The sequence below is a fragment of the Apiospora hydei genome (assembly GCF_038363865.1).
Source record: "Apiospora hydei strain CBS 114990 chromosome Unknown utg000006l_segment0_segment0, whole genome shotgun sequence".
NCBI classification, from domain to species: domain Eukaryota; kingdom Fungi; phylum Ascomycota; class Sordariomycetes; order Amphisphaeriales; family Apiosporaceae; genus Apiospora; species Apiospora hydei.
In genome coordinates, this window is record NW_027117365.1 from 4,639,522 (window position 1) to 4,667,164 (window position 27,643).

The following is a 27,643-nucleotide window of genomic DNA, read 5'->3' on the forward strand; positions in this document are numbered from 1 at the left end:
AACACCACACAGATGTATCGTTACGCGTTGGTTCCAAGTGGCATTCAACCTCCTTGCTATGTGACTGGTCAGGAAGCTGCACGAGTGATCTGCTGTGCCATGTGCACCCACCAATAGGGCTCAAGTACGCTGGAGTCGGAACGGCGCATCCTGCACCTCTTGTCCATCGGCACATTTGCACCCCTGTCTATCTACGGATCGGGCAGAGAAAAGGCGGGGTGGTAGCCGGGCAAGGGGGTGCCAAACGAACCCGATTTGCTCAAGTCATAGAAAAAGCCAGAACCAACGACGATAGCCGATGAGAGCTTAGATTTACTGCCGTCATATCAGCAGGGACATATTCGCACGCAATGCGGCTCAGTAATGCACTGCAACGGTGATGCTTATCCACGCAACATCCCACTCGTCAGAGTTCTCGGGTCGGCTCTGAAGTGGTGCAACAGGCAAACAGCATATGATATGTGATATCCCTTACTGTCGTTATCTTTTCTTTTTCAAGTCACCCAAAGAGCAGCAATGCAGAAAAGGGCCTGATCTGATTAATGATTGAAGGGCCTCTGTGCTACCAAGGAATATACAAATGTTATAGACCGGCCTGGACTGCTGGAGCTCCTAGAATAATAACCACTCTAGAGTAGGGGCGATGACGCAATAACACACGGTTATGGCCATAAAGAAAGAAGAAGTCAAGTCACGCGTAAGAACGCACAAGGTCGCAGGTTCTATGAGACTCTCATCTCCATGCCATATCAAACGGTCACAGTATAAGTGAGACGATAAAACGAAGTCCTTGGTATTTGGGTAGAGTATAACATGAAATTATCTGAAACAACTATCTGAGGATCTCCCAAGCCATTCCCGTCAGCGGCTTACATGTACGTCTAATGGAGAACAACAAAACAGATCAGAGTCAATAGGAAGGGATTAGGAGGAGAAGAACAGATAATCAGCAACTACTACGGCAATCATGTGACGATCACTTTAGGCCTCTTGTCACCCCAACAAACATCGGGGGCCTTCTTCTTACCTCGTAGCTCGATAAACGCACACTCCATCCATCTTACGTCAGTAATTATCGTCCAGCACTTACATAAAAGGACGGGGAATGGTCATAACACCAGGAGGCAGTATCCCCGGCACGTCGTTCTCGACGATGCCCATGGCGTCGCGATACGTATCCTGCCAGCCATCGGGCCTAGGGCGGAACAGCCACCCCGGGGAGCCCGTATAATCGAGCATGGGGAACATGCTGACGAAGAGCATGTTGATGTACTTGGCCACGTTGAGCCAGGCTTCGCCGTGCCCGCTGCGCGGCGCCACGAGGCGCGCGTACTCGCCGTCGACGGCCAGGCAGCAGTCGACGTCCTTGCAGCTGTACAGCTGGTAGAAGGCGTGCACCATCTCGTGGCAGAGCGTACCGAGGACCTTGGAGCGCCGCTGGACGCGGTTCAGGCGCGTCTGGGGCCCCAGCTCGTTCGTGTCGAACAGGATGATCAGGTCGCTCGAGCCCGGGCAGTCCCACCTGGTATAGCCGAGCGAGCTGAAGCCGGGCCGGTCGGTGGGCATGCCGCCGATGACGGGACGAAACTTGACGGTGCGGTCCTTGGTGATGAGGCCGCGGAAGAACAACACGTCCAGGTCCTCGGTGATCTGGGGAAGCTCGGCTTCCCAGTTGATCATGTTGTTGGCGATCTCGGGTCTCCTGTCGTCTACGAGGATCATCGAGATTCTATTCATCGCCCGCATTTGGAGGCCGCTGGGCTGTAAAGCCAGAGCGCTCAGATGCTCGATGAGGACATCTCTGATCATAGGGACCCTGTACCTGCTAAAAACCCACTCCTCCTTGGGAGTGTCGATGGTCACAACGCGGTGAAGTGGGTCGAGTGCCATGATGATCCAACGAGTTCTTTCTATCCGATAGGGAAATTTACTTACCAATTGGACAAACTTACGGCGGGTCGAGACCAATTGGTCAGACTTATGGCATTTTAGGGTCCTTTATATCATGTTTGGGTCTTTATTACTTGCCGTATAACCCCATTGTGGCCAGATCCGGGGCTTGTCCCATGGGCATTGTTAAACAGTTTCTTTGAGGAGTTCCAACAGTATAATTGTAATACCTACTTTTGTATACCAGAGACTATGGAACTACTCGGCCAAGGATAGATAGGGGCTAACTGCTTGGAGACTGCTACGAGACGGCAAGCCCATACAGCTACGCAACTCGAGTATTTCTCGTGTATGTCTATCTCTGTATGTCTGTATGTCTCCATGTATGTGTTGTATCAGTACCTAATACCTGGATGTGAGATAGTACACTCTCAAGGGGGTCTCTAGTGACATACGCGAAAAGGGCCTCGACAGGAGTAAACTTAACAGCGACGGTGGTGAAATCCCGAAAGGTAATTGAGAAACGACTGCTTCTAGGCAATGTAGCAGTCTGTTTACATTGAAAGCCGATGGGGACTGAACCTCGTGTGAATATTCGGAAGAAGCGGAAAAATTGGAAGGGGGAACGAAGGAGTGTGGGGAGGGAAAAATAATGAAACCATGAAACAAAGACGGCAACTTGTCGAAAAGGCAAGCAAGCAGCCTGGCTAGTACCCAAGCGAATCTGCCAAATTCAGGGGCTGGGTTTCCAGCAGCATCACGACACAATTATTTGAGAGAGGTTCCGAGCATATAAGCAAATCGTATAGTAATTAAATCATTTATAACAAGAGAGACATCGAACGTCATTCTGTAAACATTACAAAAGGTATATAGCGCGGAAAAGTTGATCATCGCTTTTTGTTTTATATATAAAAATTCCGCCACGCGACAGAAACGGTTTGGTGTGTGTACTACTAGTTCAGGTATCCCCGAGTATCCACCGCCACCAGCTTGGCCGGCTCCGTGATGGTGCCGTTGACGGGCACGACGCTCGCGCCGCCAGTCGTGATGTACAGCGTGCGGCGGTTGAAGGCGCCCTTGCCGAAGCGCGCCGACGTGTCGCCGGCCAGCGTCATCTCCGTGTTGGAGCCGAGCACGACCTCGTAGGAGCCGCCCTGGGCGCTGGGGCGCATGGCGATGAGCTTGTTGTCGGCGTTGGTGACGCCCCAGATGGTGCCGTCCTCGTCAATGTCGAACTCGTCGAGGAAGGCCGTGTCCTTGAGCGTGACGAGGGTCTCGACCGTGGCGCCCTCGCGCATGTGGCCGTTCGTCATGTCGATGGCGACGCGGTGCATGCTGGTGTGGTCCGAGTTGGCCCAGTAGAGGTAGTGGCCGACGATTTTGATGCCGTTGACACCGAAGGGGAGCGCAGCCCCCTCGACGGGGTCCATCTCGGGGACCTTGACCGCGACCTCGTAGGCGCCGGTGTTGGTGTTGACGCGATAGACGAGGCCGTTGAAGCTGTCCGAGACCAGGACCGTCTTGCGGTCGGCGGGGGCCACGTTCCTGCAGGCCGCAGAGTGCAGCTTCACCAGGCCGTTCAGGAAACCACCCTCAGGCAGGTCGGTGACCTTGCGCACCTTGGGGTTGGCGACGTCCTGGAGCGAGATCTCCCAGATGGCGCTGCCACCAGCAACGACAGCAGCCATGGCGCTGAACTTGCTAGAGACCACGGCGAAGGTATCGGGGGCGGTTTCGGCGATGCCAAGCAGGCCCTGGGCATCGTCAAAGGTGTGGATGAGGGTCGGCTCGGTGCCTTCGGGGTTGGTCGAAGGGTTCTTCAGGAGGTAGAGAGAAGCCTTGGGCCACATCATGGTCATCAGGATGTCGCCGTTGTCGCGCACGTATAGGTTCTCGACCCAGGTGTGGTCTTCGGGGAACTGGTAGACCGTGCGCTGGGGCAGTGGCAATTGAGCTTTGGACTTAAGATCGAAGTTCAACGGTTTTGCTGCTGAGGGGACGGGGACAGGTCCAGGTCCAGGTCCAGGAGCAGGCGCATCGGCTTTGGCCTTCGGTCCCAGGGCGAGATCGGAAGTGCCCAGATTCAAGGGACTGGCCGAGACTGAGCCCATGGCGCAAGCCATGATGAGTGTAGTAATGACCTGCATCTTGCTTGTTGTGCTTCTGTCTCGCAGAAGTGAAGTTCAATTAACGATAGTGGGGTTGTTGTTGGTAACGAGTGACGGTTGGAGGAGCAGGCAAACAATTGCAAGAGCAGACAGACACCGGCTTAGCCTTCAAACGAACCTTTTCAGATTCTAGCTGGCTATCGTCGACGATATATATCGGACATTCTCTGTTCGTAGATGTCCGGCTCCCCGGGGACTTTCTGCCCTCCTCCCCTTTTTCTTTGGCCCCGAAATGAGCACACGTGGGAGGCCAGGACAGAAGCCAGGGAATGGTGCTAACCCCGTCTGGACAGCCCAGAAACAGCTCACGAGCGGTCCTATTTCCCGCAGACCCGCGTTCCCAACACTCACTACGTTAGGTCTGTGGGTAAAAGAACGATCCTTGAGGCGTGCGGCCCGCGCGAATCACCGAAAAGATCTCCTCCGGGGGCGATTAGCGGCTCAGGCGCTGGTAAAAAGGGCCCGAAGTTACCCAGTTGGGACGATGCCGGCGCTAGGGTAGTACTGTTTACGTGATTAGCAGGACGCTTGACCCCACATGCTGGGGCCGGAAGAGACGACGCTAGATTAGTTGCTCCCTGGTATCGACGTTGATGCGCCTCGAATCCCGCTCGAATCCTTGGGGCTTGCTGTTCATTCTAGAACAAATCGCGAGGCTTGCTGCATGAAACCCGAGTAATCCGCTGCCTTATTGGCCGTGTCTGACCCGATGGGCCGATGTGCTTCACGTTCGGTGGGCCGTCTCTGTAAACCCGGTTGACAGCACGCGTATCACGTAAACAGTGGCTGGCCAATGTGTTTCAACTCGGACCGGGAGTTCAAGAGCGCGCAAATGACGGATTTGTGCAAACGTGGTCGGGCTGGTATTGGTATTGCCATTAGTTCTGCCAATGGAAAGAGCGAACCAACGGCGTGGTAAAATGACAATGCAGATCATCAGACAGGCCACCCTTGCACGGCCGAGGGACCGGTCCAACCATTCCATTGGGTGTCTATTTTCATCACGCCAAATCTCTCAAAGCATCTCCCTCCATAAACTGTGCCAGCGCTGTGCCTCTGCTGGCCACCTCTCGTATGACCAGGACGTGGTGGCACCGGATATTAAGGGCCGTACCCAGTATGAGTCCACTCAGTTTCGTTTCCCGGATCGTCTCGTGACCAGACTTGACGACTTGCGTCAGATGGAGACGGCGATTGATCACCTTGTCGTCAAGATATGCGCCGAAATCTTTCCCATCCCATCTGGGAACCGGGTTTCCTACGCGGAGCGGGATGTCGTACAAGGTGGCCCTAAAAAGTAGCTCCATTGGCGATCCATGGTCTTTGCTATTCGGGCGCCAGGCATGCACCGGGCGCATGCTCAGCTTGGATTTCCTACGCTTGTTGATTGTTGGGCCGGATGCTGAGCCGGGGAAGGAGAAAGCGATCGACAGTGGGAATTCGAATTTGGCGGCAGAATCCGCAGACTCCGCAAACCACCTTTTGTTTGTTGTAGTGGCCAACCACTGCACACGACCTTCCCAGCCGGCCCAAAAAACCCCAAGACGGAAACTCCCCTCGGCGCTTTTGAGGCGTTCTGTCTGGACCATGAGTCCAGAGAAGACTGTACTTGAAGTGAAATGCATGCTCGTCCCGCCCCTGCAAGTGCATGACGTCCTGACGGGGCATCAAGGGCAAATTGTGCAGATGGCAGATCGTATGAGTTTCGTACATGAACCTATGTATCTATCACGCTGCTCAGCGCTTGCAGGGAGTCGCAAGCGTACGGCAACTTCCGCTGCGTGAACTCGGTCACGTGGTGCTCAAATGCGTACAGAGCAAAGACCTTGCCGGATGAGAGAATATCGCTCGTCAGGGGCGTACTGTTGACGTATCTCCACTCTACTGGGAGTTTGCGAAAATAGGCATCTTGTATGCCAGCACCCTGTATGCATTCGTGATCCTTCGCGCCACCAGAGAAGTGAGGAGAAGGGCAGGCAAACCCTTCTTGTTGCTGACGCGCCCTGCATTTGTCGCAACATTCGAAGTGGACCGACCTGCTGATCCGAAAAAATGAGTCGCCTCCGAGAGAAAAAGTATTGCTAACATATCCATCCTCGGGTTTGATAGGTGGATTCCTCTAGAGACTTTCCAGGGTTGATCGTTACAGATAAACACTGATGGTCGCCGATGCGGATCTATGGTTGGTGGTTGCGCGTCCGTCTCCAGGTAGGTCATTGTCGGCGCTCGTCCCCGCTGCGGCTACAATTGTCATTTCCGCGTCCTTGTACACGACGTCCATGTTTGCGATCTGTTCGTGTCGGATAAAAGAAAGTGGAGAGACGCAGAGGCAGTCTACCCAAAGGAAGCGATATTCGAGTTGCAAGGTGACGGTGATTGCGTCTTCTATAACATCCGCACAGCGTGAGGGGGTTTGAAAAGGCAATGCATTAACTCGAGGCCGCGAAGCCAGGTTCACATTGCCCCTGACGTAACTCAAAGCGACGTAACGTTGCTGCCTTTTGGCAGGTACTTTGAAGACCTCCCGTTTCAAGCAGTCCAGAAGATAGAAGGGAATTTTCTGAAATCGATTATGCGCCTTGATGAAACTCCCCAATTGACAACTCCTATGACACTGTCGCAGCCAACCACGGAGTAGACTTTAGTAGACAGCCAGAAGATCTATGCGGCGGCCATAGAATGCATCTGACTCGAGAGACTGAATGTCGAGCGAATCGTCAGGTCGCAAGTGGGAGGGCAAGTAGCTCAGGTTCCATGGTGTAAGGGAGTCACCGGTCTCCGTGGGTTGGATCGATAGAAAATCAATAGACTTGGAATCAGTTGTATGTAGACGGGGGTAGCTTGCTGGGTCTTCAAGCTGGAAGTGGATCCTGAGCAGCAGTGATTTCCCTTAAACATACCATATTCCAAAACGAAACCCATCCGGTTACTTTTCAGCAATGCCTCTTCGATTGGAATGGTGGCGTAACGACCAGCAGCGGAAGCCAAGCTCCAAATCCATCTGTAGTAGCTCGTATCATCATCGTCCAACTCTTTCCCAGACACGCGACGCTTGGGGCACTCAGTTGGCCGCTAGGAAAGTCCCAGACTTGAGTGCTGTCGACCATACAGTAATTGGCCGAGGTATGTCTGGAAGCACACAGAACAAGGCAGCATCTTGAATGCCAGATCCAGCGCCGCTCCCCGAAGCTAACGGTACCCTGAAACTCGCATAGCACAGCCTGACAGCCGAAAAGGCATACAGGTGATACCGTCGACTAGGCGAACCAGAGCAACGCATGCTTCGAAACGTTCGGCACATGGCGCATTCTGTCGAAGGGTTGTCCGGCGCAAGGAGAGCCTCGAGCGTTTCGCAAGGCCAATAAGTGTCGATATGGTCCAGGGCTGATACACGGACACCAAGCTCCCTTGCCTCGTCGTCTTGCAGATCGGAGGACACCGAGCGCCTCTTGGCCAGGTAAAAGTCCTTGCACTCTTCGCATATCCCGTCAAGTCCAAACTGCGGAACCGTTGCATGCGACTCCCCCCGGCGAGGGAGCCGGGTCCCCGTGACTCCCATCGGTAGTGGCAGGGTTCTCCAGACCGGAGCTCGGCTTGGTTCCCGAGATCGATTGCCTGGCCGTGTTTCTCCGTCTATTGGGTCGCTTCGTCATGGCCAGGATCTGTCGCTGACATGGTATTGCCGAATGCTATTGTAAGGCAACGTTATGAGTTCTGCAATTGCGGCGCGGTCTCTAGCGGGGCTGGAATGGTTGGGTGATGATGTCGCATTGAGAGTCGGCTCCCATTGCGGTCGGGGGTCATGCACCATCCGGCCATGGCCAGGCAAGCCCTGGCAGGGCTGCCGAAGAAGAACATCATGGGCGACGAGGAGCGCTTGGAATTTAAGGGAAAAGATGAGAGCGAAATGCTTGGGGGCCACTCTCGTTTACATATGACTTGCGTGATGAGCGAGTGGGTTTTCCATGATCAATAGCGCAGGCCTGTCAGAATGCCGTCTGAGCGCAGAAGCCAAACTCGGGATCTGCCTGTCCATTTGCACCTGCAACAGCTCTGTCGCTCTTTACCCCCACCAAACACCACTGCGTCTGCCTGAAGCCCACCAATACGGCCCCCAATAACACGTGCTGTCCTCTGTAAGTAGGCACATCCCAACCGCGCCTTCCCAGTCAATCCACGATATATTGTCAATCACATCACGCGAAAAAGCATTTAGGCCAGGGCGAGTCATACGGAATTTTCAAGTTTTTCAAGTTTGAGCGTCACAACGTGAAACTGGATATCATCTGTTCGCGGGAAGGGGGCTGCTGGTTTTTTCTCTCTTGGCATCACTCCACTAACCACTTCAACTATCCCGAAAACGGTATCCAAAGTCTCCTCCCGGGAACGGTGGACGGCCGTGAACGTGCGCGCAAGACAAAGGCAACGGGGGCTTACCTGAATATTGTATCGATATCGTGTTGGTAAGTAGCTATACGTCCCCTTGACTGCGAATACCGTCCAGAATAGCCCCGAAATTTCGATTTCTGTTACCTCGTGGAGTTATGTTCTCGACGCCGTGAACACACTCACCATCTGAACACCCTACCCTACTTGATAAGGCGAGTTGAACATTACCCACGAACGGCATATTTCTGAATACATTCAAACCTCACTGGCATATGGATGCGTTTGTCTGTGTGCGCGTGCCTGTGTGTAAATACTTGATAGAAGTCTACCTCCGTCTGCCGCCAATTAGTCGCCAGCCCACCAACTGCCACTTACACCACCACACACCACCACACACCAAGAGCCAGCAGCGATGTAGAACACGACTGGCATCTCTCGCAGATACCATCTTCAGCACTGGCAGCGAAGTAGCAGCGGGGACCTATCCGAAAGCGCCAACATATATCGGGTATTGATTCTGCCGTCATCCCCAAAACGCCCAACCGGCGGGGAGACGAGATGGTGGGAGGGAAGATGGCGTGCTAAGCTACCCCAATAGCAACATCAACCCTCCCTCTGCCGACGCGAACCCCTCCTCCAAACTCCGCATCGCATCAATGCCGACAGCGATAAGGGATCTTGTAGGGGCGTGAAGTCGCAATGGCCGTAGTGTATGGTGGCATCACATCATCATGATCAATTGTGTGTGGCCCGCCCTACACCGGGAATTAGTCGGAGGCAAGGGGATGGGACATAGCAATAGAGCATGTCGCATCGCAGATCAACGCCGTCAGGGAAGTATATGTGATATTCCTCTTAGATTGCGTGATACACACCATACCTGCCCTGCACTCAAGCAAGTACTCCAAGCGGGGGTGGGATGCCGCATCCGATCTCATGTATTCATAAAGGGACGACTCGCTTCGCTATCCTTTGGGGGTCGCCGTACCTATCATATCTAGAACTAGATACCAAATCCAAATATCGAGTTTCTCTCTTCTCCTTACAAACGGGCAAGAAAGAGACCAGATTCTCATCATGGCACCATCCGTTACCTCGACCGTGACGGTGACAGAGCCCGTCTCTGTCCCGAAGAACCTCAAGACCCCCAGCACTTCGGCGCCTACAAGGAACTGCAGCCGCCCAAGTACAACAAGGACGTAGAGGAAGGAGGTGCCGCGGTAAGTTCTTGCCTCCTTTTTGTAGGAACGTGAAGGTCCAGAGCGCTCATACATATCCCCAAAACAGTACCCTCACTACCTGCCGACTTGGGACTCCTCGACCAAATACCCGCCCCTCGAGCCCTTCGAGCACTACGAGCACGGCAAAGACGCCGACACCACCTACCCCGACCTCCTCAACCCCACCACCACCACCAGCACACACATCACCCCCTAGCCGGCACCGAAGTCCGCGGCGTCCAGCTCAGCAGCCTGAGCCCCGCCGGCAAAGACCAACTCGCCCGCCTGGTGGCCGAGCGCAAAGTCGTCGCCTTCCGCGACCAAGACTTCAAGGACCTGCCCATCCAGTCCGCCCTCGACTACGGCGGCTACTTCGGCCGCCACCACATCCACCCGGCCTCGGGCGCCCCCGCGGGCTACCCCGAGGTCCACCTCGTCCACCGCGGCGAGGGCGACGAGTCCTCCAAGCAGTTCTACGCGTCGCGCACCAGCTCCGTCGCCTGGCACTCGGACGTCTCGTACGAGGAACAGCCGCCCGGCACGACGTTCCTCTACATCTTCGACAAGCCGGAGACGGGTGGCGATACGCTGTTTGCCAATACCGTCGAGGCCTATAACAGACTGAGCCCGCTGTTCCAGGAGCGGCTGCATGGCTTGCAGGCGACGCACTCGGGCTTCGAACAGGCTGCCGCATCGCTGGCGCGGGGTGGCATCGTCCGCCGAGAGCCTGTCGCAAATGTGCATCCCATTGTGAGAACGCACCCCGCGACGGGTGAGAAGTCGTTATATGTCAATCCTCAATGTAAGTTTGAAACCGAATGATGCATATCGAAAAAACAGGCAATGTGTGAATGCTAATCATCTGCGCAGTCACGCGAGAAATCGTCGGCATGAAGAAGGAAGAGTCGGACGCGATTCTGAACTTCCTGTACAGTCACATCGCTTGGGGCGCCGACTTCCATGTGCGCGTCAAGTGGGAGCAGGGGACCGTCGTCGTCTGGGACAACCGCGTAACCCAGCATTCGGCCCTGGTGGACTGGGAGAACAAGCAGCGGCGGCACCTGGCGCGCATCACGCCCCAGGCCGAGAGGCCGTACGAGACCCCCTTCCAAGGCTAGCGAGCGAGCGGTGATCACAAGAAGCCCGGGATAAAGTCTCTCGACGATGATTTTATTGTTGTACTAGTTTTGCTGCTGCTTTCCTGTTGTGTAGTTTTAGCCCTCTTGCGTTCGCGGGTATTGCGCTGCGCGAGCCTGCTTTTGGCACCGAATAAATCGTCATCTGAATCGTCGTCGGAAAGTGCACTAGTGTTTTGCGTATTGGTTTGAGTCGCCTGCGATGTTGGCGTAGATGATGACGGCGTTCTCGTGAAAGCAGATGGCCGTTTCATGCCAGTAGTCGGGACGGGGAGCCTTGGGTGCTGCGTATTTGTATAGCGATTGCTACCGAGTGTATATCTTAAGTTATCAATCCTTGAAGTAGGAGGTCGACGCGACACATTCAAGTCGTCACTATCGTCGTCGTCCACATCCATAGCAGGTGTCAAACGTCGTGTAGGAGATGACGAAAACACAGATGGTCGACGCGACGAATCTGCCATCTCGCTAGAGCTCGCGCCGAATCCAGCTGCTGCGCGTGTTGCTTTTGAGAAAGATGCGATCTTGTCCAATCGCGGCACTTGCTTCCGTGGACTCGCCATCAAGGTGTACAGCGACGTTCCCTTGAGCGCACTGTCTGGAGCAACATCCTCGTCGTCGGAGTCAGAGTCACCCTTGTTGGCATTGCGAATAGCGGCATTCTGCTTCCTAAGCAGATCGGCCCGCTCCTTCTTCTTTTCGGCAATCCGCGACATGCCGCCCACCACGGGACGTGCAATTTGGCTGATGACTGCGGCGTTCTGGGACTTGGCCGCATCCTTCAGCCTCAAGTACTCGGCCGCATGTAGATGCGCCGTGAATTGGCGAGCCGTCGCAAGGAGCTCATCCTCGACCATGTGATAGCGATCATCGTTTTCCAGTCCTTCCACCATGAAGCTATGCATGCACCGTTAGCACATATTTCCGTCAGATTGCAGGCTATACGATTATGCCAGCCTACCTTTCTTGTAGCGGCTCAGGTGGCGGCGAGGTAGAACCAGAGCGGCCTGCGCATTGTATTTAGCAAACCGTTTCGAGAGGAGAAGATAGCGTTTTAACATACGAGCGCGCGATTGTCTACTTCTTCTTGTCTTGGTAGAGGCGGCTGAGAGCGCCGACGACGCCTTGGCATCTCGGTCTGGATCTTTCTTTATTGGTGTAGTGCTTGAACGAGCCGAAGCGCCATTGCGCTTCCAAGGCAGAACTCGCGTCATGGTCTATGGCTGTTAACCCGGTTGCTGTGTGTAAAAGAATGTATCAAAGCAAGAATTCATAATGCGAAAGGCGCCAAAATGAATGAAGTGTAGCAAAAAGTCACTTTCGTCTGAGAAATGGAAGTATTGGTGTTGCACCTGGACGTTCTTTGTTGCTAAGGGCATTAGGCAGATCGGCATTGACATGTTATTTTGCCTCGGATGACTGGGATATTCACTAGAGCAACCTGAAGTTCAGTACTTGCGACGCGACGCGCCTCAGTAAACGATCTTTCGTAACAGCCATGAACTCTTCAGCCTCAATAGCAAAATCCTCGAGTTACCGTCATATTCCGATCAACCAAGTTTATACATGCCTTAAAATGGCCACTGCTTGGTTTTACTTTTCCTGGGTTATTCACCGGCTGGGAGTTCAGTCGCGACATATTTGCATGTGGTACAAGGGACCAAGGAGGCGTAATGATGTTTACTAGACATTCAAGTCTATTGATCTTCCCAGGAACATATCTCGTGAACTACGTAACTTTTGGTCCTGCCATCTATGGAGACGAAAACGAAGATCTCCGACATCAATGCATCCGCCTGGGTCGGAAAGCTGAGCTCACGGAGCGGCCAACATGGCGCCCCAAATTAATTAGCGCAATCATTCATCATCTGTAACTACTGCGTATCCCGAACCACCTTATCCAAGGCCTTGGCAAAGTAGTCGATGTTCCCCGTATTCAGACCCGCCATGCTGATGCGGCCGTTCTTAGTCATGTAAACGTGCGCATCGGACCTGATCTTCATCACTTGCGCCTCGTTCAGGCCCGTGAAGCTGAACATGCCGATCTGATCTGTAATGTGGTTCCATGTGCCGGGGGTGCCAAGCTCCTCGAGCTTCGCCCGTAACGACTTGCGCATGTCGATGATGCGGCCGCTCATGGTCCGCAGGTTCTCTTCCCACTCGGCGAACAGCTTGGGGTCGTTCATTACGGTGCCCGCAATGCGCGCGCCATACAGGGGCGGATTGGAGATCTCGGAGCGCTGCAGGATGGCCAGTTGCGACGCCATACGGGTGATGGTAGACTCGGCGTCGGGCGCGGGGCCCGTCACGGCGTGGAAGCAGCCGGCGCGCTCGCCGTACAGGCCAAAGTTCTTGGCGAAACTCTGGGCAATCACCAACTCGAAGCCCTGCTCCACGAAGTGACGAACAGCCAGGTTGTCCTTCATCAGGTCGCCTGTGGCGAAACCCTGGTAGGCGCAATCGAAGAAGGGGAAGTGGTTCTTTGATCGCATGATCTGGGCAATCTCCTTCCACTGCTCAAAGGTCGGGTCGACACCCGTAGGGTTGTGGGCGCAAGCGTGAAGAAGGATGATGGATCGGTCGGGGGCACCGAGGATGGCCGACTTCATGCCATCAAAGTCCAGGCCCTTGGTCTCCTTGGAGAAGTAGGGGTAGCTGGCGATGGGCACATTTACGTTGCCGAAGATCTGGTTGTGGTTGGCCCATGTGGGATTGGAGATGTACACCTTCTTGTTGCCAGTCCAGTATCGGGCGAGGAAGAGGGCTCCCAGATGTACGGCACCGGTGCCGGAGATGGTTTGTACGGATGTTACTCGCTTCTCCTTGATGGCGGGCGAGTCGGGGCCGCCCAGGATCAGCTCGGCCGCCTTGCTGGTGAAGAAGGGAAGTCCAGCAATTGGCGCATATTCGTGGTTTAACTCGGGATCGTTGCGGAGGGCTTCGTCTGCCTATTTGCGTAGAGCTGCAATTAGCGATCGTGGTCATCAAGAGAGGTGGAGATGGGGTGGGTTGAGGCCATTTCATTTGTCGGAGCTGTTCCGACGGCGACAATGACGTAAATGAGGAGATGGCAATAGATGAAAACATACCTTCTTCACAACGGGAAGCACCCAGGGCTTTGCGTTGTTGTCGCGGTAGGCACCAATGCCCTTGGAAATGTTAGCAAAACCCGATATCCCTCAGCGCAATCGGATCGCGTGATGTCAGAAGTGGTACGACTCACAAGGTCAACTTTGTCGGGGCTCTCATCGGCCTTGAAAGCTCGCATCAGACCGAAGAGAGGATCTTCGGGTGCCTGAGGGACGACCTCGGCGGTGAAGCTGGTTGCTGACGGGGGCGACATCTGTTTGGCTATGCTGTGCACTCGGCGGACTGAATTGGCGTGGTAGGAAGGGTCGAACTTGTTGCTTGGATTGTTGGTGGGCATGGTGAAAGGACAGCAGCCAGGAACGGGAAAGGCAGCTTGAGATATAGCTCTCCCCACGGGCGACTAATAAGGTCTTAGACTCTTAAGGCCTGGTACTGGTGCTGGTACTAAGAATAACGCTGGCGGGCAGCAAGGGATGCGGGCGAACGGGCTGGGGAAGGAGCTGGGTGTTGTTTGGTCTATTGGTTTGGTCACAGGCGGGTGGGAGGATTGGATTCAAGTCGTTTCGATAGGCTGACTGTCGTAAGCGTGGGGCCTGTAGGTCTCAAACGCAGGGGTTCAGTCTTCACCTCCGTGGGGTAGTTTGCCTAATCGTAGCCTGTTTACGGGGAAGACCGCATGAGCCTGGAGGGGCCAAAGGAAATGCTAGGACCGGTTAACTGGAGATTGCGAGTCTGGGCAGTGGTATTGTTTCGTTTCTTGAGGCAATTATCGTCGAGGACGCGTGAGAGATGGACCTTCTATTGATAGAACGAGGAGAGGAGAGGAGCGAAACAACGTCAACTAATAATAAACTCCCCAGAAATCATGAAGCGAGGCCTGCGCAGACTTTAAATGTCCAGCCTAACTAACCGTCCATCCTATCTAATCCTGTTCATGGTCAGAACTAATTGATGCCTACTTCTCCTTACCGTGCATACCCGGCTGGGGAAAAGTCGCGGGACCTTGTCGGCTCGAGGTTTCCTGTCATGACACGCCCGGCCCCCTGGCGATAGCTCGATCATGTGGTGGGTGGGTAGTGGATTTGGAGGGTGAGTCCCCTATGATCTCACACCCGACCCGAGGCATTTTCCATTACCCCAGAATCGTATCATCAGCTCACTCACCACTAAAAGTTACGTTAAACCGTCGGCATCTTCGGTTATTGCCCTCTGCTTATTATTTATTTCATATCAAATACATTCCATGTAAAACACCAGGACTATCGAATTCCATTTCCTTGTTTGACGGATACTGCCCGTTCCTGGATAAATGGAGGTCCTCAGTGTTGAGCACATCCCTAAAATCACCTACAGACTGCGAAGGCCCCGGAACCGGACCCGGCACCCACAACAGTGAAGCGCACCAATCCCGACACTGGGGCCAACAATTCCGTTCTCGACCGATCTTCATGTAGGCATTCGCATGTGATGATTTGACTGACCTGCATTCTTTCGGCAGCCGTTATCCCAGCTGCGACCATATTAATATTATACCACTTAGTATTCAGGCATGTGACGATATGGAATATGCGAGTATTGGTGTTTTATTCAACTGCAATTCATTGGCTCATATTATCAGGTCCCAGACAACTAGGAACGAACAGAGCCCACATGTCGTGTAAAACATATACTTGGCCATGCTCGGCCGCTGAGTGGCCTTCTTCAGCTGCGTGTTTCCCCTTCCAACATTTTCCGCAGTATTGAAGGAATCTGTTACCAATTGATCGATATGTGCAGATTGTGTTGCCAGATTGTTGACAAGCTGTGTTTGCAGCTCCGAGATTTCTATCAAGGACTTTTCGGCCGTTCTGTTGGGTGTTTGGTCAGCATCGTGAAAAGAGTGGGCAAAACTCGGGGGCCGTTAGACAATCTACATACCTGACCTGGTCCAACGTGCTTTCGTAGTGCTTCAGCATATCGTGGTTCTCCTTCTCAAACATCTGAATCTGCTCGGGTGACAAGTCTTGCGCCGCGTCGTGAGACGGTTGCTGTCCTGGTAGCAGTGACTGAGACTGCTTCCTCCTTTCTTTGCCGGGGCTTTCAGGCATACCCCCAGGCTCGCCATGTTTGATGATGTAGCCTTCGCGAGGACGCTACGGTTCTTCTCCATCTCGCGATGCAGTCGCACCTCCATCATGTCCTGCTGCGTCTTGACGCACTCTTGTAGCCGCTGTCGCAGTGTCCAGAGCACGCTCTCGCGGTGCGTGTTCAGCGTATTCGCCTTGTCTTCCGCCGTGGCGTGCTCCGCGGTTTTGTTGATTTTTCCCGCCGCCCGCTGCCCAAGCTCCCAATGCCCCCAATCCTCTGCCAAACTTTTTGCCAATCAAGGCGGCCTCCATCTCCCGGCGCGTATTCTCGGCATCGGAAAGCTCGCGGATGCTCGCATTCAGCTGGCGCAGCAAGTTTTTAGAGTTCGCATCGATGTCCTCGCGCTCGCGATCGGTAAGGGGTCGAGATTGTCGGTCATGCTGGGCGGAGTGGATGAGGGTTCTTCGGGGAGGCGCGGTGGAGAGGTAACGCTGTCGGATGCTGCGCAAGTCGGTATGCAGCGAAGTTATGGCCCGGTAGATCGTGTAGGCTTCCTTGACAAACTCGTCAAGACTGTCCACATTGAAGGCACGCTTGGCGCGCGAAGCTTTGTGTTGCGCTAGGAAGCCGTCGAAGAGGGGCGTGATGTCGGTCATTTTGATGTAGTGGAAATATTTGGCATCACATCATAAAAACATTAGTCGTTCAACTGTACTGCAGTGCAGGCAATCTCAGGGTTGCTGTCTGGGCAATGCTGGTCAGTTTTATTTTACAGCTCTCGTCCTCACTTCCTAAGCAAGGAAGCCACGATGCAGCTTGCTTGGTGTTAGTACGAAGCTCTGACGTTGCTGCATAGCCACAGATCTGCTTGGACGTGTGGCTGACGTAGCGCCACCGCAGTACAAGCTTCGGTCGCAGCCAATCGAGGCGGCTCTTCGTCCAGTCTTGGTCCAACCAGAACTCTAAATAAGCCATGCACGCCCCTGGCTGACTTAAGAACCATCGATGTCGGTCATCTGGTCTATTGTTCATCCAAAGGTGCAACCTGATGCCTTCCTTTCCCACGGAAGCCCTATGAGGCTCAGTAAGGACCCAGCACCCAGGTGAGCTGCAGGCAGGCAGGTGAGCATCGAGGGGAGAAACGTAAGGAAAAGTTCTAAGAGCCGACACTAGGACGAATTAGTGGCCTCCAGGAGCGTTGCGATCCCACAGCAAATCGCCCCTACAGCATGGCGGTAAATCCGAATACCCGCCAAAGGGTGGGTTTCTCGCTACGGGAATTGGGCTCACCTCTACGGGAATAACCCATCTGCGCAAGATACTTCCCTCTCATGGACGCTCCTGTTATCACGCTTTCCTGAGATCCGAAATCGCCCCCCACCATGCCTGTCCATCTTTTTTTATCTACACCGATGCCCCCTTGGCCGGGCGGACCGGTTAAAAGTATTTCATCTGTCATGGAACTTTACCATTGTTCCCTTTCCTCCAACTTCAGCCCGTCGTCCTTATGAACGCCGATACGAAACAACACGAGAGTCAACCTGCGGCGGCGGCCCAGCCGTCCTCTAAAGACGATGAGCGCCTGTCCTCGGATCGGACTCCCCCGAGCGGCGTTATCTCTCCCGCCGACTCGTCTCTGAGGAACTCCCAGGATTCGAGCCGCCCCAGCCTCGACGGCACCGTTCGCGACGATGCGGACCAGGCCGAGCAGGACATGGCCGTCGTGTCGCGAGCCTCGAGCGGACCGGCCTACACCGTCTTCTCCACCAAGATGATCTACTGGATCGTGGCCATGAACTGCATCTCGGCCTTCATCTCCCCGACCACCGCCAACATCTACTTTCCCGCGCTCCCGTCCATCGCCAAGGACTTGGGCGTGTCCATCGGCCAGGCTAACTTGTCGCTTACTACTTACATGATCTTCCAAGCCCTTGCGCCGACCATCTTCGGAGATCTCGCCGATGCCGCCGGCCGCCGGCCTGCCTTCATCATCGCCATGGTTATCTATCTAGGCGCCAATATCGGTTTGGCCCTCCAAAGGAACTTCGCCGCTTTGCTTGTTTTTCGCATGATGCAGAGCGGTGGCAGTAGTGGCACCATTGCTCTGGTCTACGGAGTTGTTGCCGACATAGCTCCGAGCTCCGAAAGGGGCCGCTACATGGGCATCGTTGGCGCCGGTATCACCGTCGGCCCCTCGCTCGGCCCCGTTATCGGCGGTCTGCTGACACAATATCTGGGCTGGCCGTCCGTCTTCTGGTTCTGCGTCATCGTATCCGTGGTCTTCTTGGTCCCCTACATCCTGGCGGTTCCTGAAACGGGGAGGAAGATTGTGGGGAACGGCTCGATCCCGCCTCAAGGTTGGAATATGACCTTGCTCGATTACATCCGATTCCGACGACTACCCGTAAACGAATCACGGCCGCCCCAAGCGAAACGGAAGTTTCCGATCCCCAATCCTTTTAACACCCTTCGCGTCTTGGGTAATAAGGATATGGCCCTGGTGCTTGGCTACAATGCCCTGATCTACGTGGGCTTCATGACTTGCACGGCAACCCTGTCTACCCAGTTCGCCGATATCTACCACTACAACAACATTCAGCTCGGTCTATGCTACCTGCCCGTCGGAGTCGCCTGCATGACATCCTCAATATCGCAGGGGTTCATCCTCGACTGGAACTACCGCCGGACCGCCAAGAAGCTGGGCGTCAAGATCGACCGCAAGCGCGGCGACAACCTGAAGGACTTCCCCATCGAGCGCGTGCGCATCCAGCTCATCTTCCCCCTCATCCTTTTCGGCGCCGCGGTGTACATCGCGTACGGCTGGGTCCTCCAGGCCGAGCTGCACGTCGCGGTGCCGCTGGTCCTGTCCTTCTTCATCGGCCTCTGCGTCACGGGGAGCTTCCAGATCATCAACACGCTCATCGTGGACCTGTACCCCGAAGCGCCCGCCACGGCGACCGCGGCTAACAACTTCGTGCGCTGTCTGGCCGGCGCGGTGGCGACCGCCATCATCGAGATCCTCATCGGGGCTTGGGGCCGGGGCTGGGCCTATACCTTCTTGGCCTTGCTCTTCTTGATCCCCAGTCCCATACTCTGGGTCATCCAGAAGAACGGGCCCAAGTGGCGGGAAGAGCGTCGGCAGAGGTCGCTCGCCCGGGCAGAGCGGAAAGAAAAGAAAGAAATGGAAAAGCAATAGCAATGCGACAGAGATGCGTCCCCTAGCAATGAGCTGAGGACCTAGACATGATGATGATTTATTGCGAATATATTGCGCTTTGGTTTACTTAGAGTCGAGCTATAGAATGATATATACCAGGATGGGGCATGGGGTGTAAACGCAGCCATGACCCTTATGATAGAATTAGTAACCAGAACAGACATAATCATAACATCTCATAACGGAAACGAATTATCTTAACTACTTCATATGTGGTATTGCCGAGTCCCTTTGGCAAAGTCCTCATGTTGCCTTTAATGATATATGCTTCTCATTGACTACAATAAAGCTGGGATAGGAGCTGCGATTGATAGTGCCCATGAGATTTGCACAGCTTAGATCAAAAACGCCCGACGCACCACGCTGCCTGCACCATCAGGAAACAGTTACCGAACTTCTGCAGGACTGAGATAAAGGTATCAAAGGTGGCGAGAATTATTGATGACGCGCATATCTACACGCCCTCTCAAGTCACCAAGAGTCGAGTCACCTCACTCTATGGGGAAGACCATGGGAATCAATTGGAGAAAGACAATCAATGTTCTATCCGGGATAGAGCCGAGAGGCACCCTCGAACGCTACTGGCCTCCTACAAGCGAGAAGCTTTCAGGAAAGACCTAGTATCTCGTGTAACCCACATCCTATCGGGGACGGGTCCGAGGAATAGATGCATAAGTCGCACACGTATTGGGATACCACTTCATCGTCCATATGACTTCTTGCTGCTACCCCATATATGTAACAAGTGCTTGATAACCTAACAACCCCTCCATAGAGTCCACAGAGGCATGCAGCGTGCCATCGGATCCAGGGTAAGTAGCAGCCAAGTCCAGTTCGAGTGCGGGGAAATCTGGCTTCAGGGACACCCCCTGTCCAACTCGATCTGCCGAACCAGGGTCCTCCATCCGCGGACCCTCCACGGCGATCAGCCCCAGAAATAACCTGAAGGGGGAGTGTGTGCCGTTGTTATGCAACTGCAATCAAGCAGTTCTTGTTGAAGAAGATCTAGCCTCTTGGGAGAGTGTGCGACCAAGATCATGAGCTAGGGTATCGGGACTTTAATGGGCGCCGTGCAGATTGCTGTCGAAGCAATGTGCCGTCATTTCTACTACGTTGACAGAGTGGCTCTCTTAACTGGGTCGTACCGTAGCCTACTTTTTCAACTGGACTCGTCTCTGTTTTTCTTTCAGACGAGATACCTCTTGAGTTCAGTAATCTGTCACCAGCATTTGAATTCTCGAGTACTGGCTTTTCCTTCTCGCATCATGGCTGGAGTACAGATGAACCAGGAGGCAGGCGCCAGGCTTCACATCAAAGCCCTGGTGGCCATGACCTTCGTGTCGTTGAGTTCGTTTCAATATGGTCTCGACTTTGGCGTGATCGGTGGTCTGCAGGCCATGGTCGGATTCCTCAAGGTGCGTCGCCCCCCCTTTTCCATTCTCCCCGAGTCCGACTGATACCAAGAGCATACCCTCCGTACTAACATCGACGTTGCTGCGATCGTGTCAGGTCTTCGGCACGCCACCCACAGAAGAACTGCCCAAATGGAACATCTCGTCGGAGCGCCAGCAGCTCATCTCCTCCCTCATGGTCCTGGGCGCCTTCGTCTCGTCCTCGTCGGCCGGCTTCACGTCACGATGGGTCGGCCGCCGGCTGTCGCTCTGGACCGCATGCACGCTCGTCTTCGTCTCTACGGCAATTATGCAGGCCACAGTCGATATTGGCGGCCTCTATGCCGGGCGGCTCATCTTGGGCTTGGCGAACGGCCTGCTTATGACCCATGCGCAGCTCTACATCACAGTAAGTTACTCCCCATATATGATCTCTCCCAGGTGATCTTGTTATACTGGTCTAACCATCGGAGTAGGAAATCGTGCCCGCTAGATATCGAGGTCTCGGCATATCAGCATTCACTCTTTGGGTCGCGCTAGGTAGCTTCGTCGGTAATCTCGTCGACTACGGCACCGCGGAAAGGCCCGACCGGAGCTCCTACATCATCCCCCTAGGAACAGTCCACATCGTACCCGGGATCCTGTTCCTCGCGCTCTTTTCCTCCCCGAAAGCCCGCGCTGGCTCGCGGCCCGCGGTGAGATCGCGAAAGCCGAGAAGAGAGCCTCACATGGCTCCGCCCACCGCCAGCGCATTGGAGCGTACCCGAGGAGCTCGCCGAGATGGAAGCCGCTCTTGCGGCGGAGGCGCAGCTTCAGTCCAGGATCGGGCTGTTGGACCTGGTCCGCAACCCCATCGACCGCCGCCGCACCACCATCGCCGTGCTGGGCCTCACGACGCAGGCAGCTTCGGGCGCCATGTTCCTGATCTGTAAGTTCTCATCTACCCCACTGCTCACACCAATAAATACTTACTTCCCCGACAACCACAGCGTACGGTACCTACTTCTTCTCCATGGCCGACGTCGGCGACGCCTTCAGCAACTCGTGCATCCTCACCGGCGTCGGCGTCGCGGGCCTCGTGATGAGCAACCTCGTCATCACGCGCTGGGGCTACCGGCGCCCCATGATGCTCGCCGGCTTCGCGCTGTGCGGCATCGCGCAGCTCATCATCGCCGTCGTCTATACGGTCGAGCCGGGGACCGAGAAGACGGGGAAAGTCATCGTCGGTATTTCCGTTATTTATATCGTCGCGTACAACGGGCTTATCTCGCCGTACGCGTGGCTTTCGGGCGGCGAGCTGTCGTCGCAGCGGTTGCGGTCGTATACGTTTGGGATTGCGACGGCGATTGGGTTCTTTGGTGCTGTACGTGCCAATGTTTCTACCCTCTCTCCCTCCTCTCAATTTACCTCACTAATGTTTGGCTATTTGCTCTGCAGTGGCTTACGACGTTCACGGCACCATACTTCATCAACCCGGACTCGCTCAACTGGGGCCCTAAGTACGGTTACATCTGGGCACCGTCATGCTTCATTACTATGGTCTGGATCTACTTCTATCTACCTGAAGCCAAAGATCGAACCCTAGAGCAGATTGACGAAATGGTATGTGCAATCCCCAATCTATATTTTCATCCTATCCACTCAGCACACGAGAAGGAAAGGGGCTCAGCCTTATCGTTTACTGCTAATTTCTCGAACAGTTTGAAGCACGTGTCCCAGCAAGGAAGTTCCGCGGATACCAGTGCACTGGCGCTCATGCCGCCCTTGAGAAGGACAAGGAGGCAGAGATACCACACGCGACCCACGAGGAGGGGGACGGGGGGCTCCTCCACCACCAAGCAACACGTCGTTGCCGATGCTAAGGTCTAAGGGCGGGAACTATGAACAGCTCTGACAGGCGCGGAGACGTCCGGACAGAGGGCATTATATATAAGATGAGGGACATGAGGATGTGCGTATAACAGGCTAAACAGTTCACTAAATCTCAAGTCAGCCAATGTTTGGCTTCGAAATAGGGGTAGCCCAACACTACTTCAGCAGATATATATAAACATGACGTGAGTTTTCAATTTAATCGGCTGTCAATCAAGATGGTGTGAATTCGTTGAAGTGACTCGTCTACAAAACTATCTCCCGAGTAATGAAACAACCACCTGTACTCCCATGGGCAGTTCCCTAATTAAGAAGCCGCCGCCGTCACCTGCTTAACCACCTCCCCATAAACCTCCTCCGCATGCCTCTCCGCATCATGCTCAAAGATCCACGCCAGCCGCGGGAACTGAATGACCGTCGGATCGTCCTTGACCTTGTCCCAGTCCGTCTTGTGCCACATATCCCGCGTGCTCTCCCCGGTCTTCTGCGCCTCGCGCACGCGCTCGTACCGGATCCGCTCGTGCGCGCGCGCACGGCGGTCGGCACATTGTCCTTCGACCCGCAAAGCCGCAGGCACGTCGCGATGGTCACGCCGTCCTCGATCGCCTGCGCCGCGCCCTGCGCGCTCGTCGGCAGGAACGGGTGCGCCGAGTCGCCCAGCAAGAGGATGCGGGCCCCCGGGCTGACCCAGGTCGGCAGGGGGTCGCGGTACACGAGCTTCCAGTCGACGAGGCGGGACTCGGGCGTCTTGCTCACGATGCGGGAGCACATCGGGTCCCAGTCCTTGAGGGCGTCGAGCACCTCGGTCAGCTTGCCCGGGAACGACCACGACTCGTCGATGTCGTGCTCGTCCGGGTGCGTCAGGACCCAGCAGCAGTCGGCGCCGTTCTTGATGGTGCTGAAGAGGAGGTGCATGTCGGGGCCGATCCAGCCGTTGAAGGTGTCGCCGTTGTTGCAGAATTGCGCCGTCTCCGGGTCCGCGAGCATGTCCTCGTTGGTGAACCTAGCGGCGGCAATATATCTGAGCGAGTACATGGGAAAGGGGTGGATAATCTCGACTTACCATGAGCGCCAGACGGCATAACCACTGCTTTTGGGCTTGTCTTCGTACCCCAGTACAGACTTTCGTGCTTTGGAACGCACGCCGTCGGCAGCTAGCACGACGTCTCCTGCAACCTAGCCGAATTACTCAGTGTAAGGGATCTCGTCTGGCATGCAGACTGTCGTAATTGCTTACCCTTTTCGCCATTCTCCAGGATAATACCCGCCTTCCCCTCCTCCTCAAAGTACGTCCGGATCTTATTACCCAAGTGTATCGGAATCCCAAGCTCAACAGTCGCATGCTCATACACCACAGCATGCAGCTCCCCGCGGTGCCCGTTGAAGTTGGGCGCCGTGCGGTCGTACTCGGGGGTCCGCTGGTTGATGACGATCTCGCCCGTGTCGTACTTGTGGATGTTGAAGCCGTAGGCGCGCAGGTCGATGCTGAAGGAGCGCATGCGGTCTGCGACCTCGCCCGGGCCGTTCACCCCCAGCGGTGGAAGATGCGGCCCGCGTTGGGGCCGAAGGAGATGATGTCGCCCAGCGACTTGAGCTCGTCGAATTGCTCGTAGATCTCGACATCGTGGCCGTTGCGGTGGCATTCTATCGCGGCGCCGAGGCCGCCAAAGCCTGTTGCAGTGAATGAGTGAGCTTCTACAACGTTGTGGCACGTGGTGAATGTCATGGGCTCTCCTCCTTACCTGCTCCCACTACGACGACCTTGATGCCCGTTTTCGGCCGTTGGGTCGAGCCATTCGATGTGCCATTGCTTGTCATTGTGGAAGTTTACAGAGCGATATTGTAAACAATCTCCCAATTGGTGTTCGTGTCTGGGGCAGCTATCGTCAAAGTGACCTGAAACGCTTGGTGTCTCGGTCTACTACAGGACATCTCACGCATGTGAGAACGTCCTGCAACCAGCTGCATCTCATCCACTTACCGTACAATCTCCAACCAAGTTTGCACATGCTCAATTCCCACTATTGACATGCAGCTCCTGCCATGCCCCCCTTAATGATCCCTGGACAGAGCTGCATGCGGGGGTGGGGTTACCCCGACTTTCACCCTTCTTCCCCCTCGTCAAGACCCTCAGTCAGCGCTGATAGAGCCTGCGGAATCGAACATGTTACTGTGTCATTGGCGGATCTAAGATTAGCCTAAGCGACTCTCCGATGCCTCCTGCTAGCCGGAGGGTCGAAACTGGAAGAACGTGACCATGCCGAAACGTCGGAAGTGGAGAGACGGCCGACGGCAGTTAAGCGATAGCTCCAACAAGCCATGAACGTCGTGCAGATAAGAACACATCGGATTCAGAAGAACGACCGGTACTGGGCTTGCTTTTGCGGAGCTGCTGCAGAAAGCCAAGCAGCGTGACGCGACGGCGGGAGTCCCCAACCGAACCAGAAAGAAGGTTCCGCCGACGATCGTTACGAGAGATGAACTTCTCAGATGAAATGAATCTATATCCAGTATATGATGAAGCCTGTACGATACGTATGGTTCCGGAATCTTTGACGTGTCGTTGACCCACCACTATTGCGTCATTGATATCCAAGCGGTTGAACGTGATCTACATAGAGTTACAGTGCTTTGTGCAACACCCACAGCTTCGAATTGTGCACTCAGTTACCTTTTGACGATGGCATCAAATCCGACATGGGGAGAGAAGACGGCTGGGTCTGAGGTAGCCCAGGCATTTGCGGATCAGATCAAAGGTCGCAATGGTATGTGATATACACCCCGCGTGAATATCATGATACTGTGAAGATAAGACTAACCACTGGCCAAAAGTCGTAATCACCGGCGTCGCCCCCAATGGCATCGGGCAAACGACAGCAAGCGCCATCGCAGCGCAGGGCCCTGCCCATCTCATCCTCGCATCGCGAACCAAAGAGAAGCTAGAACAGGCCGCCTCCGAGCTCCGGAGCGCGTACCCTGGCGTCGACATCCAAACCGTGATCCTGGACCTCGCATCGCAAGCCGCCGTCCGCAAAGCCGCCGCCGAGATCACGCAGCTCATCCCGAAGCTGGACCTGCTCATCAACAACGCGGGCGCCGTCATCATGACGCGACGGCTCACGGCCGAGAACATCGAGCTGCAGTTCGGCGCGAACCACGTCGGGCACTTCCTCTTCACGAAGCAGCTGATGCCGCTGCTGGAGGCGGCAGCCCGCGACAGCCCTGCCGGCGCGACGCGCATTGTCAATCTGTCGAGCCAGGGCCATCGGTGTTCGCCGGTGCGCTTCCATGATATCAACATTGAGGGCAAGGAGGTGCCTGAAGAGGAGAAACAGCCGTCGTACATGCCTCCTGCCTTCACCCGGGTGAATGATGACGGGTATATGCCCATTGCGGCGTACGGACAGAGCAAGACGGCCAATATTCTGTTTACCGTGTCCCTGCAGCAGCGATTGAAGTCGCGGGGCATCGCGTCCTTTGCAGTTCATCCAGGAGGTGAGTCTTTCTATGTCGTACCTCTTCTATTGGTGATAGAGTATCGTTAGGTATGACAGCGATTTACTGACCCTATCAAGCAATCGACACCAACTTGGGCCGGGAACATGATCCTGAGATGGCCGAGGCAATCTCAAAGACAGCTACGTACTGGAAAACACTGGACGAGGGAGCGGCTACGACACTTGTCGCGGCCCTGGATCCGGCACTGAAAGGTAAGTGGCCTCATGTTGTGTATTGTCCGCAAACTGTCATGTACTTACTCCATACGTCGCAGCCTTGAATGAACCATTCCTATCCGATTGCCAGATCGCGGAACCAAGCCCGTGGGCTAAAGACACGGAATGCGCAGAGACGCTCTGGAAACTGAGCGAGGATTTGGTAGGTGAGAAGTTCGACTTGTAGGTTGGTGATGGAAGCCATGACGGTCGACGCGCGATGAGAAGGCTTGCAATCATGAACGAATCCACGGCTACAAATGTGGGCTCGGGGCGTGTGTAGAAGGCACAAAACCAGGAACCGTCGTGAGAAGTCAATGTACTGGTCGAGAAAGCGACTTGCTGGCTGTATCAGAAACCTATCAATTTACCCGAATATGAAAAAAATGGAAAACAAGAAGAAAAAAGACGGTTGTTAAACATCTTGGTAGTTAGCCGGCTGCCAACGTGGTTTGCTGACTTTACCTTGCGCTGTAGACAGCTGCGCGCCCAAGCGACAGGCAGCCACCTCAGCTATTGACAATAGCTAGCACTTGAACAACTGCACAGAATTGCCAATAGGAATGGGCGTCTCCCTACAATTGCAAGAAACAAAAAAGACGAGAAGTAATGCAAAAAGAAGAGTAGATGAGTATGATAGGGAAAAAGAAAAGAAGAAAAAAACGAGTTTTGTCTAGCATCTCTTGGTTTCGATCCAAGGACCTCCGGGTTATGAGCCCGGCGCGCTTCCCCTGCGCCAAGATGCTTTCGTCTCCGTCGTCGTCGTTGATAGTATAAGTGTTGCTTATTGATCACTATGTACTGTTGGCTTATGGAAAGATTTTTAAAAAGGGTGGTCGCGTTATCTTGTTTATGTTCTTCGCCTTGTGGTTGTTCAAGATCGTACTCGGAAGCTTTGCAACATGACTCACTCACTGGAGCGTAATCGGAGTTGCCAAAGTGCGTATGATTTTATGGGTCGACAGGCTCGCGTGGTACGGACTTCGCGTGTGCCTAAGCCTCAACACTGTAACCTACGTGCGCGTCGCGACCACAAACGGCCCTTGGCATCTTGCCTGTCGTCATAAAATCGCAGCATCTGGATCTCTATGGTAAATCACGAATTTTCCCCTTTCCGTTAACCTGCCCGGAATCATGGCAGCCCAGACTCTCTGCCACAATCCCGCAGCTGTGTGCTGCTTGGCGTAGATCCGGGGTAAATCTAGCTGCATCCCACCCTTAGCTTCAACGGCCAACCTACTTGCACGCATACCCAGGAGGAACGTTATGTAAGTAGGTATGCACCTACCCAGTACGATCAAACACATCTACTTGGTCAATTGCGAACCTCTTGTGCAGCAACCTGTCTAGCTCCATAGCTGGGAGGTGGCCAAAACAGTGCATCTCCAGGCGCAAGTCGAGTCTCGGACAGGGACACCAAACGCTAAAAGGACCATGTTTTAAGCTAACGAGTCTCACGGTTAAGCACCGCGATTGCGTCAACCGCC

At 54.6% G+C, this 27,643-nt stretch overlaps 11 protein-coding genes across 11 annotated transcripts; 4 read left to right on the top strand and 7 right to left on the bottom strand.

Annotated features, from left to right (window-relative positions):
• Positions 1 to 1,086: 1,086 nt before the first annotated feature.
• PG997_008697 (uncharacterized protein) lies at positions 1,087 to 1,890 on the bottom strand (the record flags this gene model as incomplete). The annotated part of the gene is made up of 1 exon (XM_066813012.1): positions 1,087 to 1,890. One exon carries the CDS (start codon positions 1,888 to 1,890, stop codon positions 1,087 to 1,089), a length of 804 nt encoding a protein of 267 aa, XP_066668354.1.
• Positions 1,891 to 2,846: 956 nt separating this feature from the next.
• PG997_008698 (uncharacterized protein) lies at positions 2,847 to 4,040 on the bottom strand (the record flags this gene model as incomplete). Its single annotated transcript, XM_066813013.1, has 1 exon — positions 2,847 to 4,040. The coding sequence occupies one exon, from the start codon at positions 4,038 to 4,040 to the stop codon at positions 2,847 to 2,849; it is 1,194 nt and encodes a 397-aa protein (XP_066668355.1).
• A 1,022-nt stretch (positions 4,041 to 5,062) lies between these two features.
• PG997_008699 (uncharacterized protein) lies at positions 5,063 to 6,342 on the bottom strand (the record flags this gene model as incomplete). The annotated part of the gene is made up of 3 exons (XM_066813014.1): positions 5,063 to 5,540; positions 5,828 to 6,064; positions 6,209 to 6,342. 3 exons carry the CDS (start codon positions 6,340 to 6,342, stop codon positions 5,063 to 5,065), a joined length of 849 nt encoding a protein of 282 aa, XP_066668356.1.
• A 3,185-nt stretch (positions 6,343 to 9,527) lies between these two features.
• On the top strand, positions 9,528 to 10,788 carry PG997_008700 (TfdA family Taurine catabolism dioxygenase TauD; the record flags this gene model as incomplete). Its single annotated transcript, XM_066813015.1, has 3 exons — positions 9,528 to 9,636; positions 9,738 to 10,472; positions 10,541 to 10,788. 3 exons carry the CDS (start codon positions 9,528 to 9,530, stop codon positions 10,786 to 10,788), a joined length of 1,092 nt encoding a protein of 363 aa, XP_066668357.1.
• Positions 10,789 to 10,802: 14 nt separating this feature from the next.
• PG997_008701 (uncharacterized protein) lies at positions 10,803 to 12,020 on the bottom strand (the record flags this gene model as incomplete). Its single annotated transcript, XM_066813016.1, has 3 exons — positions 10,803 to 11,703; positions 11,768 to 11,813; positions 11,870 to 12,020. 3 exons carry the CDS (start codon positions 12,018 to 12,020, stop codon positions 10,803 to 10,805), a joined length of 1,098 nt encoding a protein of 365 aa, XP_066668358.1.
• Positions 12,021 to 12,680: 660 nt separating this feature from the next.
• Positions 12,681 to 14,233, bottom strand: PG997_008702 (aminotransferase class I and II; the record flags this gene model as incomplete). The annotated part of the gene is made up of 3 exons (XM_066813017.1): positions 12,681 to 13,754; positions 13,896 to 13,955; positions 14,030 to 14,233. 3 exons carry the CDS (start codon positions 14,231 to 14,233, stop codon positions 12,681 to 12,683), a joined length of 1,338 nt encoding a protein of 445 aa, XP_066668359.1.
• Positions 14,234 to 15,568: 1,335 nt separating this feature from the next.
• On the bottom strand, positions 15,569 to 16,619 carry PG997_008703 (uncharacterized protein; the record flags this gene model as incomplete). Its single annotated transcript, XM_066813018.1, has 3 exons — positions 15,569 to 15,743; positions 15,814 to 16,015; positions 16,064 to 16,619. Coding segments are annotated over 3 exons (933 nt in total), but the record flags the coding sequence as incomplete, so codon positions are not given.
• An 851-nt stretch (positions 16,620 to 17,470) lies between these two features.
• On the top strand, positions 17,471 to 19,159 carry PG997_008704 (Itaconate transport protein; the record flags this gene model as incomplete). The annotated part of the gene is made up of 1 exon (XM_066813019.1): positions 17,471 to 19,159. One exon carries the CDS (start codon positions 17,471 to 17,473, stop codon positions 19,157 to 19,159), a length of 1,689 nt encoding a protein of 562 aa, XP_066668361.1.
• A 1,286-nt stretch (positions 19,160 to 20,445) lies between these two features.
• PG997_008705 (maltose permease) lies at positions 20,446 to 22,433 on the top strand (the record flags this gene model as incomplete). Its single annotated transcript, XM_066813020.1, has 7 exons — positions 20,446 to 20,595; positions 20,690 to 20,980; positions 21,048 to 21,266; positions 21,340 to 21,499; positions 21,561 to 21,934; positions 22,009 to 22,173; positions 22,272 to 22,433. 7 exons carry the CDS (start codon positions 20,446 to 20,448, stop codon positions 22,431 to 22,433), a joined length of 1,521 nt encoding a protein of 506 aa, XP_066668362.1.
• A 317-nt stretch (positions 22,434 to 22,750) lies between these two features.
• PG997_008706 (uncharacterized protein) lies at positions 22,751 to 24,261 on the bottom strand (the record flags this gene model as incomplete). The annotated part of the gene is made up of 6 exons (XM_066813021.1): positions 22,751 to 22,945; positions 22,978 to 23,446; positions 23,507 to 23,612; positions 23,681 to 23,928; positions 23,973 to 24,114; positions 24,186 to 24,261. 6 exons carry the CDS (start codon positions 24,259 to 24,261, stop codon positions 22,751 to 22,753), a joined length of 1,236 nt encoding a protein of 411 aa, XP_066668363.1.
• An 862-nt stretch (positions 24,262 to 25,123) lies between these two features.
• PG997_008707 (uncharacterized protein) lies at positions 25,124 to 26,343 on the top strand (the record flags this gene model as incomplete). Its single annotated transcript, XM_066813022.1, has 4 exons — positions 25,124 to 25,208; positions 25,276 to 25,938; positions 26,019 to 26,153; positions 26,216 to 26,343. The coding sequence occupies 4 exons, from the start codon at positions 25,124 to 25,126 to the stop codon at positions 26,341 to 26,343; spliced, it is 1,011 nt and encodes a 336-aa protein (XP_066668364.1).
• Between the last annotated feature and the right edge of the window lie 1,300 nt (positions 26,344 to 27,643).